This window comes from Epinephelus lanceolatus, chromosome 17 (genome assembly GCF_041903045.1).
Source record: "Epinephelus lanceolatus isolate andai-2023 chromosome 17, ASM4190304v1, whole genome shotgun sequence".
NCBI lineage: Eukaryota > Metazoa > Chordata > Actinopteri > Perciformes > Serranidae > Epinephelus > Epinephelus lanceolatus.
In genome coordinates this window covers 31,106,157-31,125,637 of record NC_135750.1, presented here as the reverse complement: position 1 = coordinate 31,125,637, position 19,481 = coordinate 31,106,157, and the positions used below count along the sequence as shown (strand labels likewise).

The 19,481-nt window shown below is 41.0% G+C and overlaps 2 protein-coding genes and 1 long non-coding RNA gene across 4 annotated transcripts in view; 1 reads left to right on the top strand and 2 right to left on the bottom strand.

Moving 5' to 3' along the window:
• The window catches only part of rmdn2 (regulator of microtubule dynamics 2), a 55,307-nt gene that overhangs the window by 19,228 nt on the left and 16,598 nt on the right, over positions 1–19,481 (top strand). For both annotated transcript variants that reach the window (XM_078176197.1, XM_033613670.2), the window contains exon 5: positions 445–505. In XM_078176197.1, coding sequence (XP_078032323.1) covers positions 445–505 — 61 coding nt within the window. The remainder of the gene's footprint in view (positions 1–444; positions 506–19,481) is intronic.
• Positions 4,122–5,667, bottom strand: LOC144458416 (uncharacterized). The gene is made up of 4 exons (XM_078160879.1): positions 5,558–5,667; positions 5,091–5,319; positions 4,627–4,779; positions 4,122–4,390 (listed from the first exon to the last, which is right to left on the bottom strand). Exons 2-4 carry the CDS (start codon positions 5,143–5,145, stop codon positions 4,122–4,124), a joined length of 477 nt encoding a protein of 158 aa, XP_078017005.1. The 5' UTR covers positions 5,146–5,319; positions 5,558–5,667.
• Positions 5,905–7,488, bottom strand: LOC144467487 (uncharacterized). The gene is made up of 4 exons (XR_013493686.1): positions 7,240–7,488; positions 7,099–7,161; positions 6,144–6,854; positions 5,905–6,036 (listed from the first exon to the last, which is right to left on the bottom strand). It is a non-coding gene; the product is annotated as an uncharacterized LOC144467487 (long non-coding RNA).

Here is a 19,481-nt window from a genome sequence, read left to right as displayed (position 1 = left end):
TGAAGTTCAGACTGGATTGACCTGTTTCTCTGTAATCCTTCCTCATCAATGTGCCTCTAATCAGAGCTGGCCAGGTGCTTCCTGCAAAGACACCTGTGTCAAAGCATTTGACATTAGAGACATAGATTCAAAGCAACAGAGCGTCATATTTAACATTCACTGAGATATTAATAGAGCCACTGGAATGAGACACTTACCGTTGAGTGATGAAGGATTTAAAACTGAGCTCTCTTCTTGGATTGTGTTACATATCACTTTTGTTTTTATTGCTTTAATCTGGTGCCCGGTGATGTTTCTTGATTTATGCATATCCTGTTTTGTTTTCTCAGTCAACACACCCCTTGACTCTACTAATCCACCCTCTCTTCTTTTGCTGTGTGAGAACGTCCTTGTACGTTCCAGTGGAGCATCACTATCTACTGTCTGTCCTTTCTTTCCTCTTAGGGAAGAAAGTTGGTGAGGAGGCAGTGAGCCTGAACCCCACATGTGCTGAAAGTCATCAGTGGTAGGTTTGATTTAGTTCCTTCCTTCCACATGTCATCATTTCAAAAGCAAATCAATCAAAGACATTTGGAAGATACAGTTCGATGGCATGTGCCTAGCTGTCATTGAGCCCCATCATGTGAATCAGCTATGGTTGAATTCTAATCCAGTTTAACTGTTTCAGTAAATGCTATGAGACGGAAGGAAAGCATAAACACAGGTACTTTCCTCAGATGAGAGGTGTCGGGGGGGTGCTGTGTTTTTGAGTGACGTGTCAGCCTGGAGCAGCTGTTCCTCTGTGTTTGAGTGGATGTTTACTCAGGCATTTCTTTGGGCAGTTTAGCAAATGTAACTTGAATGAACCCAGAGGAGCATCCCAGAAAAACCACAGGGGAGTGACTTGCCTGTGAATTATGTTAGTTTACTCTTTGGACCAAAGCAAAAAAAAAAGACTTGAATATGTAGAAAGAGAATATTGAGTATTTTGTCAAACTGACAGAATGAAATAGTGGTTTGCAGCAGAGCATTCAGCTGCATGTTTTGCAGACATGCATGATAATGGTAGCTTACCCCCAAATATTTCCTTCCTGCAGATCACCCCCTCATCCACCTGATAGCATCACATCCAGTTTGAGGAATGTAAACACGTCCTAGGTTAAAGTGATAGTTCAGGTTTTTGGACATGAAGTTGTGTGAAACGCTGACCATCTGTAGCTCTGATGTGACGGTGTCACTACTGTCAACAAGCCTCCTGCTCTGAGAAATGGCCCGTAGCTTACCGGAGAAAAAGCAGTTCTGAAGGTATAAGGGGGACACGTAACCAAAAGGTTTTAAGCTACAAAAAAGTATGCATGTGTTTTGTTAGACTGTTTCAATAATTTTAAGACATTCCCGCATTACATCAGACCTTGCTATCAATTGGGACTATTTTCTGGCCAGTATCACTCCGCCGTGCAGGCCCGCAAGATAGCACGCAAACAGAAATCAATTAGACAGTTCATCACCACGCCATGCAGGTGCGCAGGATAGCAACGGCTAACGAAAACTTTATCGGCTGTTTCCAACAGAGAACCAGTAGGCTATTATTGGTGAGGAAAAAGATGTACTAGCCCTATACAGTGCCCTCCAAAAGTATTGGAACAGTGAGTCCAATTCGTTTACTTTTGTTGTAGACTGAAAACATTTGGGTTTGACATCAAAAGATGAATATGAGACAAGAGATCAACATTTCAGCTTTTATTTCCAGGTATTTACATCTGGATCTGATACACAACTTAGAAGATAGCATCATTTGTAATGGAACACAAAATTTTTAGGTGAGCAAAAGTATTGGAACATATAAACTTAAAATAGATTAAAGTGAATGAGACTTAAAGGGATACGCCAACATTTTTTTTGTTTGCATCTCTTGCCTCACTCCCGAGTCCATGACAAGCAGGTAGATACCATTCTTTCGGCTATATGTGCAGTAAAAAGGGAGAGCCGGGCAGAGCTCGCCCACCGCTAATTAGCTTAGCTCAAATGCTTGGAGTCAATGGGTATTGTTAGCCTGCCTCTGCCTGCAGTCATCAGATAAACTCTTCAGCAACTCTAAATGGTACTGTGTGCTTGTTGTGACTCGTTTTTACCGCGTTATGTTACGTTATCTATTTTTAGACTAAGATTAACACTTTATATAAGTTTTGAAAGAAGTACATAGGAAACTAAACCGCAGTTTTTGCGTATGCGCAAACCACCGCGGACGTGCTTGGAAGTAGGTAAACAGAACAAAGCCTCTGTTTAGGAGAAGAAGAAGATTGCAACTACGGATTATGGCCGACTTTGTAAGAGAGGACGAAGATGATTTTTTTGGGACTGACGAAGATCCACAACCTTACCTATTTGAACCAGAATATACAGAGGAGGAACTACATGTTTTGGAAGCTGAGCGTGCACGAAGAGAAGCTGAGACAGTCGAACAGCCTGGGGCCGAGGAGAGAGTCAGAATCGGCATGGACTGGTGGTGTAGATGTGGGGCTTGTCAACCTATGCCGACAGAAAACGAGTGCTTCTGCTGTACTGAGTGGGAGTTGGTGCTGCCATCGATGGGGAGGCTTGATATATCTGGCGAAGAGGACAATACACAAAGAGATTGTGTCACAACGAATGATGCTTTTCCAGCTTTAGTAAATCCCGCAGTTGTTGAAACTTTTTTCCATCTACCCAGAATAAACTGGAAAAAACGCCCCAGGCCGTCTGGACCTAACGGACAGTTGTCCGTAGAGTAAGTGACTATTATAATCTTATTATAAATTATAATATAATCATTATAACTATAATAAAGATGCATGGGGCACATATTGTTGTATATAGCAAGCTGTATAAACAGTTAGTCTCTACATGTATAGAGAAAAAAGTTACAGTCGTTTTCGTATTTGTGGTTATTGATTAAAAAAATTCTTGTTTCTCAGACAATACAGGTTGGTGTCCTACCGCATTGCTTTGGAGTGGGCCCTGAAGGGAGAAACGTTGGGGAAAGGCAATTGTAAACCTTTGCCATCGTGTGTTGTCAGTGCTATTCGTAGAAGATATCCCTCACCAACGGGAACATACCAAGGATTCCAAGAGGCACAGGATGCTATGGATATGTTGTAGACCCAAAAGCTTACAAGCCATTCCAGTTATCAAAACACTATATAAAGACTTGTCTTGATCACACAATTGGTTGATACATTCACTATTCATATCCTTGTGACATATCTGCTGGCTAATAATTGTGTTCACTACCTTCCTATAATACTCTCTTTTTACCCTAATAAAAGTTTCAATACAGCATTATGTTGTTATTATTACATGCAGTGTAGTAACAATCTGTGAACAGACAGGTGACTCCTGAAATTGTAAATAGAATACACACCATATATTAGTTCAATACTCAACCTTCTGACAGCTAAATAATTTCAAAATAGTTTCTCTTTTGTTGTGTGACAAGTTCATCTATCTCCAACACTGCCCTCTTCTCTCAATCCTTCCACCATAACTGTTTTCCTTGTTTGTTTGAGGACATCAACAGTTGTGATGGGAGGATCAGGAAGAGGGCAGGGTTTGAGATTGCTGTGTAATAACATCTGTAAGCTATTTTTATCAAACATTTCAATGTACAACTTGTAAATAACATGATCAAATTTTCAAAAGTAAAATGACAACTCACAAAATGATAAACTGTGTTATTTAATTTACAATATGTACATGTATGAGGTAAGAATGAATACTTTGCGGTAAATGGACAGGTATGGATGAACCTGCAGTCTTTTGTAATCAAGTTATTTGTTCAGTCGACAGACTGGTTTGGGACAGAAAAAGTAGCACTATATCACTATATTACTGTATGTCACACTATAAAACTATAACATTATGTCACACTACATCACACTATATTACACTATATTACATTGTCCCAAATAAAAAAAAATATCACACTGTAGCATCCTATTTTACAATGTATCACACCAAAATCATAAGGCACACTTATGACTGCTTTTGGGATAGTGTGGAAGGCACTTGGGTGTCACCGTGGTTAGCCCTGTTGTTTACAACGGAAGATGGTACAGGTTTTTAAAAAGGGGGGGGGGGGGTGGGGGCAACATGCAACTTGAATATTATTCCTCTGATGAGCCTGTGTACCTAGATTTGTGTGCTTTTATGACATCCTCCTTGTTGGGTTTAGGAAATGGAGCGATGTTGGCAGCTAGACGGGGGACGTTCACTTTTGATGTGGAGTCTCTGAATATGACTGAGGGATCCAGCCGTCTGTGCAGTACTTGCTCCATCAGGTCATCTCTGAATCTTTGAGTTGTCTCCTTGTAAACTGGCCGGGAAACCCACTGCTTGGACTGCTTCTGAAAGACAAGGTTGTGTCTTTGGAGGCCTGAAATGATATACAAGCATGAATTGAGATGTTTCAAAACGTTCAATGACTTCTTGACAGATGCTGTTCCATAACATTTTATTTACTGCCTTGAGCAGAATGAAATAAGTCCTATATAGCTCTAGTTTACAGTGATTACAGTAGACAACTCGTGCAATGAAAATTCTCAAAAACTAAAATGATCTTTTTTAGGTATTTTGTGTAAACTTGCCACTACTTATATTCTTAGTATTTACCTGTTGCAGTCAAAGCCTGTTCACGCTTTGTGTTGTGGTTCTCATTGTGATCCATGACAGCCAACCTTGTGCGTGCCTGCATCGAAGGATAGTCAAAATGCAGGCGCTTTGGACAGTATTTCAGGAGGGCATTATGGAAAACCTCAAGGTTTCCTGAAAACACAAAAAACATAATTGACATCACAAACTACAAACTATAAACCACATACTTTATGCAATATTTATCACAGTGTGTGTGCATGACCTGTTGAAGATTGTCATTGTGGAATAATGTATTTATGTCTTATGTATAATAACTAAAAACGTAGAATAGTATGCATACCAATGCTCCTCTTGTCTGTGGTGCTACATAACCACCCCATTTACTGTAAATCATTTTCACAGAAAGATTTCCTGAACACACAGTTACATCTTATTGCATTTTAATGGGCCTTTTCACTATCTTCCAACACATATATACATACCCGTGTGCTTGAACAGCGTCATTTGCTCCAAATCTTGAAGGAGACGTCTGTTCATCACCACCTCATATAAGGCTTTGAAGGCAGCTGAGTCTTCCAACAACCATCTCTTCTTCCTTTGCTCATCTGCTGACAAATCGGGGTGGTAGCATTTGTGCTCTTCTACATTTTCCTCCCAGCAATGGACTCCACGGATATGATGAAGGAGTGACTTCCATCGTCGAATCAACTCCTGACAATAACATTCCCCCACAAGAAGAAATCATTGTAGCATTGATGTAACATTCCATATTAACTATCCACTGAATAAAATTAGAAACATTGTATGCCATAGACATGTCAGCAAATCAGTAATAATGTTTCATCATTTTAGGAATGAAGTACTGAAAATGAGGTACTGTATGGTCTAGGTCCGCAAGGAAAAGTTAAATGCTGTAGGGCTGTCTGCAACGAGGTGTGATTGCGTTTACCTCTCCATCTCCTTTCGATGTGCTGCAGCACCACCACAAGTGATTGGTTATGCTCTTTATCCAAGGACCAATGTCTTTGCAGTACTTGCGTTTAGAGGCTTGGACCAATTTCTTTTTTATTCCTAAAATAAAAGGGGAAAAGGATTAGAAACGGACATTACAATTCAGAAATGGCACACACAGACAAATTATTTTCTATGGCTGTTCTCAGTGAAAACACAGCACAGCATTATACTAAGTGACAGGTATTGTGCTATATGGGCACATACAATATTGTTATAAGTAGACCAATCTTTTGTTATATGCCAAGGATCAAACCGGTGGTCTATGTCTGGAAAAGTCTCTCTCAAAGTTTTCCTGATGGACGGATGTCTGTCAGTGGTTACAGCCTTTACATGGATCCCTTCATCCAAGAGCCTTTCCAGTCCTTTCCTGAAACCTAATGGCTCCATACCAACAGAACTTTTTGCTTAGGTCACCTTGGGGGAACAAGAAAGGTTTACGAGTTACTGGTGATTACATTTTTAAAAGAGACTTCGTAGCACAATAACTGTTATATTTTTGTCTATTATTGTGTTTTTCTTACCTGAATCAATTCAAAGAGTATGATTTCATTTGTGGAGTCATCCATGAAGGAGTAGGTTGTGTATTTGCTTGAATGGCCCGGGCTATCACTTCTTCCATCTCCACACACATGCACCGCCTCACCATCCAGAGTCTGGCAGATGAGCCATGCAAAGATGGCATTCTCCTGCATCTTGTATGCTTCCTCAATGACAGGAATCAGGTAGCTAGACTGTATGTTATAATATGTGGTTTTCTTGGGCAGTTGAAGCCTCAAAACCGCTGCCCAATCAGCAATGTCAGTGTAAGTTGCACCAGTGAACAGCGTTGCTGCTGCTGTAAGCAGATTGTTTTCAGCCATCCCACGGACATTTGGACATGACTCCCATTCTCCAGTGTGACTGTTGTTGCATTGCCATCTCACTTTGAGTCTGCTGCCAGATGATGCTAGGCTGTTGTCACACATTTCAGCTCCACAAATACTGCATCTTTGAAATAGTTCCATAAGTCTGGACTCATTCACTATCCACTTCTTTTCCATCCATGTTCTTGTTTTTTGTGGAACGCTGGATGCGCTTTCCGAGCTAGATCCCTTTTCTGAGGTGGAGGGGCTTGTAAAGGGGACAAAACTGGAATCAGCAGGGTCATCACCAGGCTCTGAAGTCATACTGATGTCCAAGGCAGATGACTGTGGAGTAATATCCATTTCATCTGTTTCCTTTTCACTAGTTTCCTGTGGTTGGCAAATCAACATGACAATATTTAGTCTCTCTACTCACTTGTATACTTTTTCAGCACTGACTGTTTCTCACTGCATTTCTCAGAAAGGAGAATATACAAATATCTGCCTATTCAATTACTGAATTTTTGGTGCTCTGGATAATTGCTAAATAAAAGCATGAAATATAAATATGATGCAATAAATTGATAAATTTGTTTTTATTGTCATGGCTCCTAGGCTTGTAGCATATACTTACATGAAATAGTAGGCTTGTTCGTGCCCTGCCTGAAGCAGTCATTGTGGATGACGATGCAATGCCCTGTACAACAAAGAGATGGATTTCAGAAATTGTTGCATTTATCACAAAGTAGACATGACAACAGAGTAATTAGCATACCGATTGTTCCCTCCAACTTGGTGCCAGGGCAAAATATTTCCCAGATCTTGAGGGCTTTGTGCGTGGACCTGTCTGCTCAGGACTAGTCAGCTGAAGAGTGAGTAAGGGGCCCTCAGCAGCATGGCTTTTGTGGGGGGTTGACTGTGGTACACCACTGGCACAATTGCTGAAATCAGCCACCAATTCTGTCGGATCTAGCGGGACATCTCTCACCGCGTCCTGAAATAGGTAAGATAACACTATTCAACAAAAAAGGATTACTTTTCATATTACTCACAATACAAACATGAAGGCAATACATTTGAATGCAATTCATTACAGATCATCCAATACCCTACACATTCAATGACAAATGAAAAGAATAACATCTTAGTTGGTAAAAGTATTGAAATTCAGTAGGAAAAAAAATGGTATTAGGCATAATTCATGTACCATAATCCAATTACTGTACACTGTCCAGGTTTCATAAAAGATGAACATATGTAATAAACAAAAATATATAGATACATATTCTGAACCATTGCATACTGTAACCTTGGAAAAAATTACTTGGGCTAGCCTTGAGGCTGTTGGGCCAAACAATGTAAACATACATCGTTTTTTTGGTATTGTTGTTTTTGTAGCGTTATGTATGTTATGACTGTCATGTAGCTTACTACATGCACTTCAGAGCTACCATAACTTGGTTTGATTTTACAGATAAAAATAGCGCAGTTGTATTCTCAGACTGGTTTTCCCTGCCAACATAGTTGTAACGTTACTCAATAAGGGGAAACAAGACGTGACCCCCGGAGTTACGAGGCGAATACAGTAAAATGGCCGTCCTATTTATCTTGTCTGGCGCAAGATAATATGCCGTGCTAAGCGTTACAACGTGAAAACAAAACACAAGTACTTGCCTCGTTTACTGTCTGTGTGACACCGAGTGATGGGATGGCCGTGTCCTTCAAGAAAAGTCTCATTGTTTGGGTTCTGAATTCCAGTTTTTCGTAGTAGTCGTCCCGTGAAAAATGCTCTGAGCAAACTAGCATCCTCTTGACTGCTTCTTGTGGGGTGTTGGGATCCATGTTCAGAGCACCTATCCATTGTTTCATCCGCTCCGGATTTCTAGTTGGAATTGAGTGAAAAGTAAGATGTGACGCTATCTTCTGCTTATTGTCGCAACCCCGTACAGCACACGTACGAGGCATTTTGTAAAATTGGGATTTATAAGTCTCTCTCTTCCAAAAAAAGTGTCACAGTGTCCTACAAACTCCTTCACCGATCTACTGCATGAGTTCTTCTCCTCTTCTTCTTCTTCTTCTTTCTTTTTATGGCGGTTGGCAAACAACTTCTCAGGTGCATTACCGCCCTTCTTCTTCTTCTTCTTCTGCTTTCTTCCTCAGCTGTTTACTGGCGCGCGTGCGCAGAACTGCGGTTTAGTTTCCTATGTACTTCTTTCAAAACTTACATAAAGTGCTAATCTTAGTCTAAAAATAGATAACGTAACATAACGCGGTAAAAACGAGTCACAACAAGCACACAGGACCGTTTAGAGTTACTGAAGAGTTTATCTGATGACTGCAGGCAGAGGCAGGCTAACAATACCCATTGACTCCAAGCATTTGAGCTAAGCTAATTAGCGGTGGGCGAGCTCTGCCCGGCTCTCCCTTTTTACTGCACGTATAGCCGAAAGAATGGTATCTACCTGCTTGTCATGGACTCGGGAGTGAGGCAAGACACGCAAACAAAAAAAATGTTGGCGTATCCCTTTAATATTTAGTTGCAAATCCTTTGCTTTCAATAACTGCATCAAGCCTGTGACCCATTGACATCACCAAACTTTTGCATTCTTCTTTTGTGATGCTTTTCCAGGCTTTCACCGCAGTCTCTTTCAGCTGTTGTTTGTTTTGGGGGGTTACTCCCTTCAGTCTCCTCTTCAGCAGGTAAAATGCATGCTCTATTGGGTTTAAGTCTGGAGACTGACTTGGCCAGTCTAAAACCTTCCACTTCTTGCCCCTGATGAACTCCTTTGTTGTTTTGGCAGTGTGTTTTGGGTCGTTATCTTGCTGCATGTTTAAGAATCTCCCAATCAGTTTGGTTGCATCTTTCTTTAAATTAGCAGACAAAATGTTTCTGTAGACTTCTGAGTTCATTTTGCTGCTGCCATCATGTGTTACATCATCAATGAAGATGAAAGAGCCCGTCCCAGAAGAAGCCATGCAAGCCCAAGCCATGACATTCCCTCCACCGTGTTTCACAGATGAGCTTGTATGTTTGGGATCATGAGCAGATCCTTTCTTTGTCCAAACTTTCGCCTTTCCATCACTTTGGAAAAAGTTAATCTTTGTCTCATCAGTCCATAAAACTTTTTCCCAGAATTTTTGAGGCTCATCTCTGTACCTTTTGGCAAATTCCAGCCTGGCCTTCCTATTCTTCTTGCTAATGAGTGGTTTGCATCATCTGGTGTAGCCTCTGTACTTTTGTTCATGAAGTCTTCTGCGAACAGTAGATTGTGATACCTTCACTCCTGCCCTCTGGAGGTTGTTGCTGATGTCACTAACAGTTGTTTTAGGGTCTTTCTTTACAGCTCTCACAATGTTTCTGTCATCAACTGCTGATGTTTTCCTTGGTCTATCTGTTCGACGTCTATTGCTTAGTACACCAGTGGTTTCTTTCTTCTTCAGGACATTCCAAATGGTTATACTGGCTATGGGCAATGTTTGTGCAATGGCTCTGATTGATTGTCCATCTTCTCTCAGATTCACAATTGCTTCTTTTTCACCCATAGACAGCTCTCTGGTTTTCATGTTGGTTCCACCTCTAAATGCAGTCTGCACAGGCAAAACCTATCGTACCCAATCTGAAACTGAGCTCAGACATCCAGTGCTATTTATTGTTTGAATAATCAATGTAATTGGGAGACACCTGGGCAACAAAACACACCTATCAGTCACATGTTCCAATACTTTTGCTCTCATGAAAAATGGGTGGGTTCAAACAAAAGGTGCTGTCTTCTAAGTTGTGTATCAGATCCAGATGTAAATACCTGGAAATGAAAGCTGAAATGTTGATCTCTTGTCCCATATTCATCTTTTGATGTCAAACCCAAATATTTTCAGTCTACAACAAAAATAAAGGAATTGGCCTCACTGTTCCAATACTTTTGGAGGGCACTGTATATACCTACTACTACAGCACAAACACCGGCTCAGGCTCACGACACACCCTCGTCAGCTGCTGTAGGTAAACAGAGGAATACCAAAATGGTGCGAACTTGTGATTTCCCCAGCTGTGGGAATAAAAACATCGCCGGCTCCCAATTCCATCGGTTTCCTGTTACAGATGTAAACCATAGGCAACTTTGGCTTGTGTCAATTGGGATGAACCTCACTACCAAGCCAGCGAGGGTGAAGCAACTGCGCGTATGTCAGGCTCACTTCAGCTGCTCACAGATCCCGACAGACAGAGAAAATGCAATTTCCGCACTGCTATGCCCAAAGAGACATATATTACCTAATACCAGTCTATATAACGATGTCTGTAACTGATTGTCTGTAAAACAAAATGCTTGATTGAACTAATAGCCTGTTGTGTTGTGGAGAGTACATTATACTCGGCCCCATTTTACCGTCAGCATTTAGTTTATTATATTAGGCTAACTGCTAAATCCATGACATGAGTAATCAATCACATAGAAATGTGAATTCATATGTGATTATGACCAATCTCTGCTTTGTTCTGGTGGTGAATTAGCCAAAGTTGCCTACGGGTTACATCTGTAACAGGAAACCGATGGAATTGGGAGCCGGCGATGTTTTTATTCCCACAGCTGGGGAAATCACAAGTTCGCACCATTTTGGTATTCCTCTGTTTACCTACAGCAGCTGACGAGGGTGTGTCGTGAGCCTGAGCCGGTGTTTGCGCTGTAGTAGTAGGTATATATAGGGCTAGTACATCGTTTTCCTCACTAATAATAGCCTACTGGTTCTCTGTTGGAAACAGCCGATAAAGTTTTCGTTAGCCGTTGCTATCCTGCGCACCTGCACGGCGTGGTGATGAACTGTCTAACTGATTTCTGTTCGCGTGCTGTCTTGCGGGCCTGCATGGCGGAGTGATACAGGCCAGAAAATAGTCCCAATTGATAGCAAAGTCTGACATAATGCGGGGATGTTTTAAAATTATTGAAATAGTCTAACAAAACACATGCATACTTTTTTGTAGCTTAAAACCTTTTGGTTACGTGTCCCCCTTATATCTTCAGAACTACTTTTTCTCCGGTAAGCTACGGGCCATTTCCCAGAGCAGGAGGCTCGTTAACAGTAGTGACACCGTCACATCAGAGCTACAGATGGTCAGCGTTTCACACAACTTCATGTCCAAAAACCTGAACTATCACTTTAACTTTGCTCAGATGGACTGACAGTTACACTGGAATAATGTGATACATGGTCTGTTGCTGTTCCTGTAGGTTGACGGTTGCTACACAGCACGAGCTGTGCGTATTTACAGCTGTGCATATTTAGTGCTTGGAGTTATGCTGGTGATACATGTTTGCAAAGGTATTGTAGATTTGGGTCCAGATCATAACATTTGTCTGCATGTTATGTACTTTATTCTTGTTGCAGTGGTCTATTTTCTGACTTTCAAAAAAGAAAAAACAGTTGGAAAAAATAACTTAAAAGGCAGTCTTGTTGCATCTGTCTGATGCTAGTGGATATTTCTAAATGGCTTATAATTCTCTCTCTGAGTGGTCTGGAGGATAACATTAAGTTAAGGGAATTTTTGCCGCTGTAAGTGATTCTCAGACAAAGGAAATCAGAAGAACCTTGTATACCGGTTGCTCCGTGACTCAAGGAAAATCCCCTTGCTTTTAATTAGTTGTGCAGAGTGGGCCTGATGGCATGAATCCCATTTGTATTTGTGCAGGCCCCAGTGGTGCATTCCTCATCTGAAACACTGCTCATGTCAAAACTTGACTGCCGATCATACACGGAATCCAATGGCTGGGATAGAGAGATGAAGATTGCACCAGATGCAGCTCTGAGATCATCTTGCAATGGCTGGAGTTTGAAAACAACTGCAAACTTCGAATGCAGCTACAACAAAATGATACAAAGTCCTTTTTATTTAGCTTTGTTCAATTTAAGTTCAGCATGGAGCATTGAGCATATATAAAGTCCATACAGTAAATGGTGAACTATGTTTGCTTGTTTATATAATACTAATAGTTTCCCCAGTGTACGTATTTGTTACCATTAATTAGATTCCCTGTCATGTGTAATTGAGATCATGTGGTTACTTTTTATATACACACGTGTGAAGTACTCTCATGGAAAACAGACCCAAACTGCCTGCCCGAGCCAGCAGCCCTGTTTGCTCTGTTCGTTAGGGAATAATTAGCATTAGCTCATGCACATACCGCAGCACTCGAGACGTCAAGTGAAATAGAAGGCCGTGTTTGTTTAGTTAATTAAGAGCAACAGCTTTAAAAAAGCTTAATGCTTAATCCTATATCCACTAATGGAATTTGTAAGATTCTTAAACCGAGCAGAAACGCTGTCTAAATTGAATGGACAGGACAAAGTAGGTAAAGCCGCACTTTGAGAAGGGAGGAGGCAGGGACTGGGGACGGTGCCAGGCAGTGTTGCAAGAAAGTTTATGTCTGAGGTAACTGTTTACTTAGTGTACCGATGCCGTGAGAAAACTTGTCACCTGATTTCCTGAATGCTGCCCAGCTTGTCACAATTTGGCAGATGTTATTTAGACGCGCTGCCAGTCAGTTCCTGCTCTGCCACTGAAACTACTTATAGAGACTTATTTACATAGCCCAAGTGAATGGATGGCTTTTTGAACCTTTCCATTGCCATCCACCCTAATTTAGTTTTATTAAAGTGTTGGAATGGGGTCAGATGAATGCTGTTTTTTTTAAATTTGTAATATGAAAGATCTAAAATGATTTTTTACTACATTTTTGTAACAGCTTTTTTTTATTTATTGAACTTTTATTTTAACAGGGTAGGTCCATTGAGAGTGGGCTCTCTTTTCCAAGGACGCCCTGTAGCAAACAGAGCTCAAAACACAGAAATTACAAAAAAAAAAAAACAGCAATACAGTACAGTAAATACACCGGTATGAAGACAAGGTAATAAAAAATTAAGACATAATAGTAAACAGACTAAATGAAGCAAGGACAAGTCTGAGCACCCAGTACTGTGGTGTGAAGTAGAGTTTTGAAAGCCTCAAGTGAGATGAATCTATCGACTTTCAATGAGTCCTGTAATTTGTTCCATCGGTATGGGGCATAGAAGGAGAAGGCAGTTTTTCCTAATTCTGTATTTGTGTAAGGGATGTGGAGTCTGATATGGGACTGAGAGCGGGTATGGAGACCTGTAGAACGGAAATTTAAAAGTGAAGTTAAATACAGAGGGAGCATTCCAAGTAGTGCTTTATAGATGAATAGTAAACAGTGCTGTTCTCTGCGGGCGGTGAGAGATGGCCAGCCCACCTTGCTATATAAAGTGCAGTGATGTGTTGAATATGGGTCCCCGGTGATAAAGCGTAGGACACTATGAAAGATAGCATCTAGGGGTTTCAGAGTTGAGGCTGAAGCATGCATATATATTACATCACTGAAATCAAGGACAGACATTACAGAGGCATGTGCAATAATCTTCTTACTATGTGATGACAAACAAGACTTATTTCTATATAAAAAAAAACAATTCTAGACCTGAGTTTCTTGATAAGGAGATCCACGTGATTACGAAAGGAAAGCTTGGAGTCCAGCCAAATGCCCAAGTATTTGTAAGTGTTGACAGTTTCAATAAGTTGACCATGTAATGTGTGCTATGTAATGTATGCTAAAACAAGAGTTACTTTCGTTGGACCTTGTGAACAACATACATTTGGTTTTGCCAGAGTTCAATACAAGTTTATGTGCTATAGGAGACAATTGGAAATGGTTGAATGCAGATTATAAGTTATCAACAGTTGATTTAAGAGTGGAGGCAGTGCTGTATATGATAGTATCATCTGAATAATAATGGACATTGCAGGTTGGGGAGGGGGGAACAATATTATTGACATAGAGAGAAAATAGAAGAGGGCCAAGAATAGACCCTTGTGGAACACCCTTGTGCAATACGAGAGAGTTGGATCTAGCTCCATCTGCAGAAACTGCTTGCGTTCTCCCGGTGAGATAGATGGAGAACCAGTTGAGAGATGCTATCAAGCCCGATGGACGAGAGTTTGTTTAACAAGAATGATTTAAATCTGTAAAATACATGCACAAATAGAAAAGAACACTCATGAAATAAATAGTTTCTCAGCAAATATTTGACACAACATAACTTAGTACGTCATAATTATAATGCCAAATGGATATATGGAGTAAATTTATCAGCAACACTTTAACAGTAGTAATAGAAATACAGCATGTGGTGTACTCTAAGTTAAAGAGAAGGCCATCTTCTTGACCCACCAGCCTGATTAGAAAGATGGCCGTACTGTTCTCATCTGTTCCTGTATGAGGGGAACTGTTGTCGAAACCACTGTAACTAACACAGTTATTGTTGTAATATGTTCATCTTACACAATTTACTGAAGTTGTTTACGACCTCAGTGTTAGAGCTCACTTTATGTTAAGATAACCAATACAAGGACTGCTGAGTCATTCTTAGCCTTCTTGGCGCACTCCCACAAAGCTGGTTAAAATCCTGGCAAGGCAGGTATGGTTGGATGCTCACCAAAATTTATACTGAAACTGTTTAAAGTTTGATGACACACAAACTCTGCTGTGTTAAACCAATTTTAAACATCTACAATTAGTGCCTACAGTTTATGACCTGCAAGTTTTGAGCAAACCACACAATAACAATTCCCACCAAATGAGTTTTAAAATTATTTTATCTGTGTTTAATTTGTGGAAATTTGCTGGAATATTTTCTTTTTGGAGGTACAGTATATTCAGAAATTGTAGCCAGTAAACCAAAGTGACTTCATGCATAGTAACTCAGAGATCTGTGAGTGACAGCTTAACAGGTAGGGTGAGAAGGACAGTCTCAACAAACCTGCTCTGTTGTATCTGTAGCTCGTAGGGCAAGTCACAGATGTTAGTACACTATGTCTCTGTGAAAGGTACAAGCACTTTAGCTGTGTAGCACCTAAGGGCCTGGATCCCCCAAAATATGTTTGAATTTAGACCAAATATGTCTGAGAGCCGCAAACACAGCTTGTCCTCCCTTCAGTGGCTTCTCCTAACAGGGCAGCAAATTGCAGCCTCTCTTTGACACAGTTTTTAGGCACATAAGCAGTGTATACTTTGTACTCATCAGAATCCCCAAAAATATTGTGCTTTGGTAAAATTAGCTGAAGTAGGCCGTCTTGTTTAGGGAGGAGGAGCAGGTACAGCCTGGCCTTCTGGTCCTTTCAAGGACCCGGCTTCAAGACCAATGCATTGAGACTCAACTAATACCATTACACACAGCCTTTCCATATTGTGTAAACAAGGGCTGCAACTAACAGTTGTTTTTATTATTTAATCTGTTGATTATTTTTGTCCAATTGATTAGTTGTTTGGTCCATGAAATGTCTCAAAATGGTGAAAAATCTCAATCAGTGGTTCCCAAAGCCCAAGATGACATCCTTAAATGTCTTGTCTTGTCCACAGCCCAAAGATATTGGTAAATGGTAAATGGACCTGCATTTGTATAGCGCCTTTCTAGTCATCCAAACACTCAAAGCGCTTTTTACACTACGAGTCACATTCACCCATTCACACACACATTCATACACTGGTGACCGAGGCTACCATACAATTTTTAACCCACTCACACACCGATGGAAGCATCATCAGGAACAATTTGGGGTTCAGTACCTTGCTCTAGGATACTTCAGCATGCAGACTGGAGAAGCCGGGGATCGAAACGCTGATCTTCCGATTGGCGAACCTCTGAGCCACAGCCATCCCAGTTTATTGTCAGTATTAAGTTTACTATCATAAAGGTGTGAAGCAACCAGTAAAAAACACATTTAAGAGAATCTTAACTTATTTTATTAAATAAAATTACTATAAACTAAATTACTCAAACTGATTAAACAATTATTAAATTAATCTGCAATTATTTTAAAAGTTGGTTTAGTTGCAGCTCTACCGTCGACCACCAATAACAGCCAATAACTGATCGCACATCACAGATTGTAATGTACTGTATATCACAATTGGTGTCCATTACAAGTAACACAGTTTCTAGTTTGCAATAAACACAAAGTACAGCTGAGGCTGGTGATAATGCCGTTAGTTTTGCAGGTGTTTGGTCATAACCCACAGTATTGACAATACGATCATCTTCACACCACATTGCAGGTGCGGCAGAATGATCCTGTAAGTGTTTGCCTCTTATTACATTTTGTCCAGATTAGTACATAACAATCTTGGGAAAGATTAAGTCAGTAAGGAGGCGGATATAATCAGTGTCAGGGGTCAACAGTATTTGAAACACCATAATACCTGGTGTGACTGCAGACTGTGTACTGTGTTTACTGGAGTGTTAATGTAAAAAAATACATAAAAAATATCTATTGATGTATAAATTGATTTTTTTAACTCTCCTAACTACCGATATTGGCATTAATATCTGTCTCAAAACTCCAGTGTCATGTCCACACTCACAAAAGTTTATAATTAACTACAAGTTGAGAAACGGCAAAACTCATTCTGTGAGGTTTTTATTTCTGTAGCACCAAGTCAATGCCCACAGTGAAAGACTCTCAGACTGTTAGCATAGAATCAGGGATTACACTAAATAACCCAAAGCTTTTACCTATGAAAAACCATTGATGTGCAGCTACAAGTACAAGACATTTGGGAACCTCACACAGTCAAAAACATGCAGCATCCTTTCTGAGCCTGTACATCGGGCGTTTGAAGAGCTGAAGTGATGAATGAATGTGATGTCCATATAACAGTCATCACTTCACAAGAGATTACGCATACTTTCCCACTCTGTCATGCACCAAATCTCTGTACTTTTCCCAGGAGAGGTGGATGAAGACTCTTTTGAAGTTGGATGTGTACAAAGGCGGTCAAAGAGCACCATTGAGACGGATACTATCAGCGTCTACACAGCTCTCCGCGCTGTCACCTCCTAATTTTTTAAAGAAGTCTCTGTGCATGTCACAGTACACACCTCCACCTCTCTCCTCTCAGGTTTCATTCTTCAAAAGCACTCCAGTAATGTGTAGCTGTTGTGACTGCCATAGAGCTTTCTAGTAAATCACTTTATTAAACAGCTGATGTGTGGACCACAAGGGGGATACAGCATAAGATGTGTTGAATGTGTGCGAGTGGGCATACAGTATGCCTGCGTTGGGTTACACGGGGTGCTTTCGTGACAGTAAGTGTGAAGCCTATTTGTATAATCTCAGCAGGCTGACGGCTGTGAGATGTGATTGCATTCTTGTATCGCCGGCTTTGTTTATAGGTGCGTTTTCAATGATCCCACCGTGTGAATTCGGCCCATGTAAATCCCTGGCTAAAGGGCCTCTCTGATGGTACAAAGGCCCGCGGATTAAGCAGGGAGCCTGTGGCAGTGCCAGCCAGAGGAGGAGGGGGGAGGATGGGGTCACTTTGACCTCTACAAAGAAAACTTTAATTTCAAACACGTGCCTCTGTTTGCTGCAGCCATCGTTAGTGTCACCGTGGCAGCATTGTGCTCTGTTCCCAGTAGCCGTGGAAACCCTGTGTACATAAAATCAGACCTCACTGTACTTTGGTCCATCGCTGTGGGAACACTTGACACACAGCCACAAATCTCACCTCACATACAGAGAAAACACTATCAGCTCATTCTGTCATGGGCTAAGTGTATCAGCGCACTTCACACATTGTTTCACACAAGTTGTCCTTGAATTCCTCGAGTTCCTGCTCCTGTTTCTGTACAAGTTTTAGCCTGGAGTCCTGCCTGGCCCTCCCTGTCTTGAATGAGGTCTCTATGTTTGGATTTGAAGGCTGAAATCAATCTGCTGTTTCCGCCAAGCAGCTGACACTTAGGCCCTTTTGTTTTTGCCCAGTAGAGTGGGGGATTTCACTGAGCCGCGGTAAAAACGCACACTAACCTTGCGCAATTAAGTGTTCTGTCCTCCTCTCATCTTCCCCCTGCCTGTTATGTTTTGCCACCGCCCACCTTTCCTCCGCCGCTTGATATTTCCCTTTTCTTGCCTTAGACAGTCGGGGAGAGATAGTATTTCAACTCAGTGAAGAAAGGAAAGTATAAACAACAGCAGATTGGCCCCTTAGGCTCAACACACCTCTCTACACCTTCGCATCCCGTCTCCTTATACGCTCAGTCCCCTTACTTCTCTCCGCCCCTCCACTGAAGGCCTGGTGCAGTTTACACAATGACAATAGATATGTTGCGTAAGACCAAAAACAATACACACTCCAACCTCCACCTCCTGCATCGTAAAGAGACTCTGCTCTTTGATTTTAAGATGTTTTTGAAAAGTTTGAAAATTTCACATATAGAAGACAGAAGCACAGGCTGAGGATGAACTTGGACATTATCAGTTGAACTCCACGGGGGGGAAAGTCCAGGTGACGAGATGAGCCAACACTATTATATGCTAGACCAATCATAAGCAGCTCTGCTACTGGCACTCCTGGGTACACATACTTCTCAGTAAACACTGCCAAAATGGCTGCATGCTGAATAATGTCAGAGCTCGCCAATCAGAGGGAAGTATAAATATGTCTTGCAGTAGCCTGGATGTTACGCAGTCCCTCCCCACCCCTCACCTGGGCAATGCTTAGTCTCAGTGTTGATTACTAAACCCCTCTGGTATGCTGCGCTGGTCGCTCTCCTCATTTCAGCGCTAGCAAGATGCAAGATTTATTGCATTTAATCATCAAAGCATATTTACAGTATGCTGGTAGAGAGAGAATAAACACTAGCTGGTTAGCATAACTCCTGAAGGAAGATTGCCATAGCTGAACTCATTAGTGTATTATTGACTTTGTCTCACAGAGCATTGCAGGGGTTTTCAAGGAGTCAAGAGATGCTAGGACTGCTTCTTGTTTATTAATCAGTGTCACTATGCTGTAATTAATTTTGTTCATGTACATATCATTAAAACTGCATATTGCATAAGGCTGTAAATGGCAATTATTTGTAAACACAATTAATTTGCAGATGGATCTGCACGGTTAATCATTAGTGTCACAGTTCACATCTGTGAGTGACATCTGCACAAACCTAAAAGAT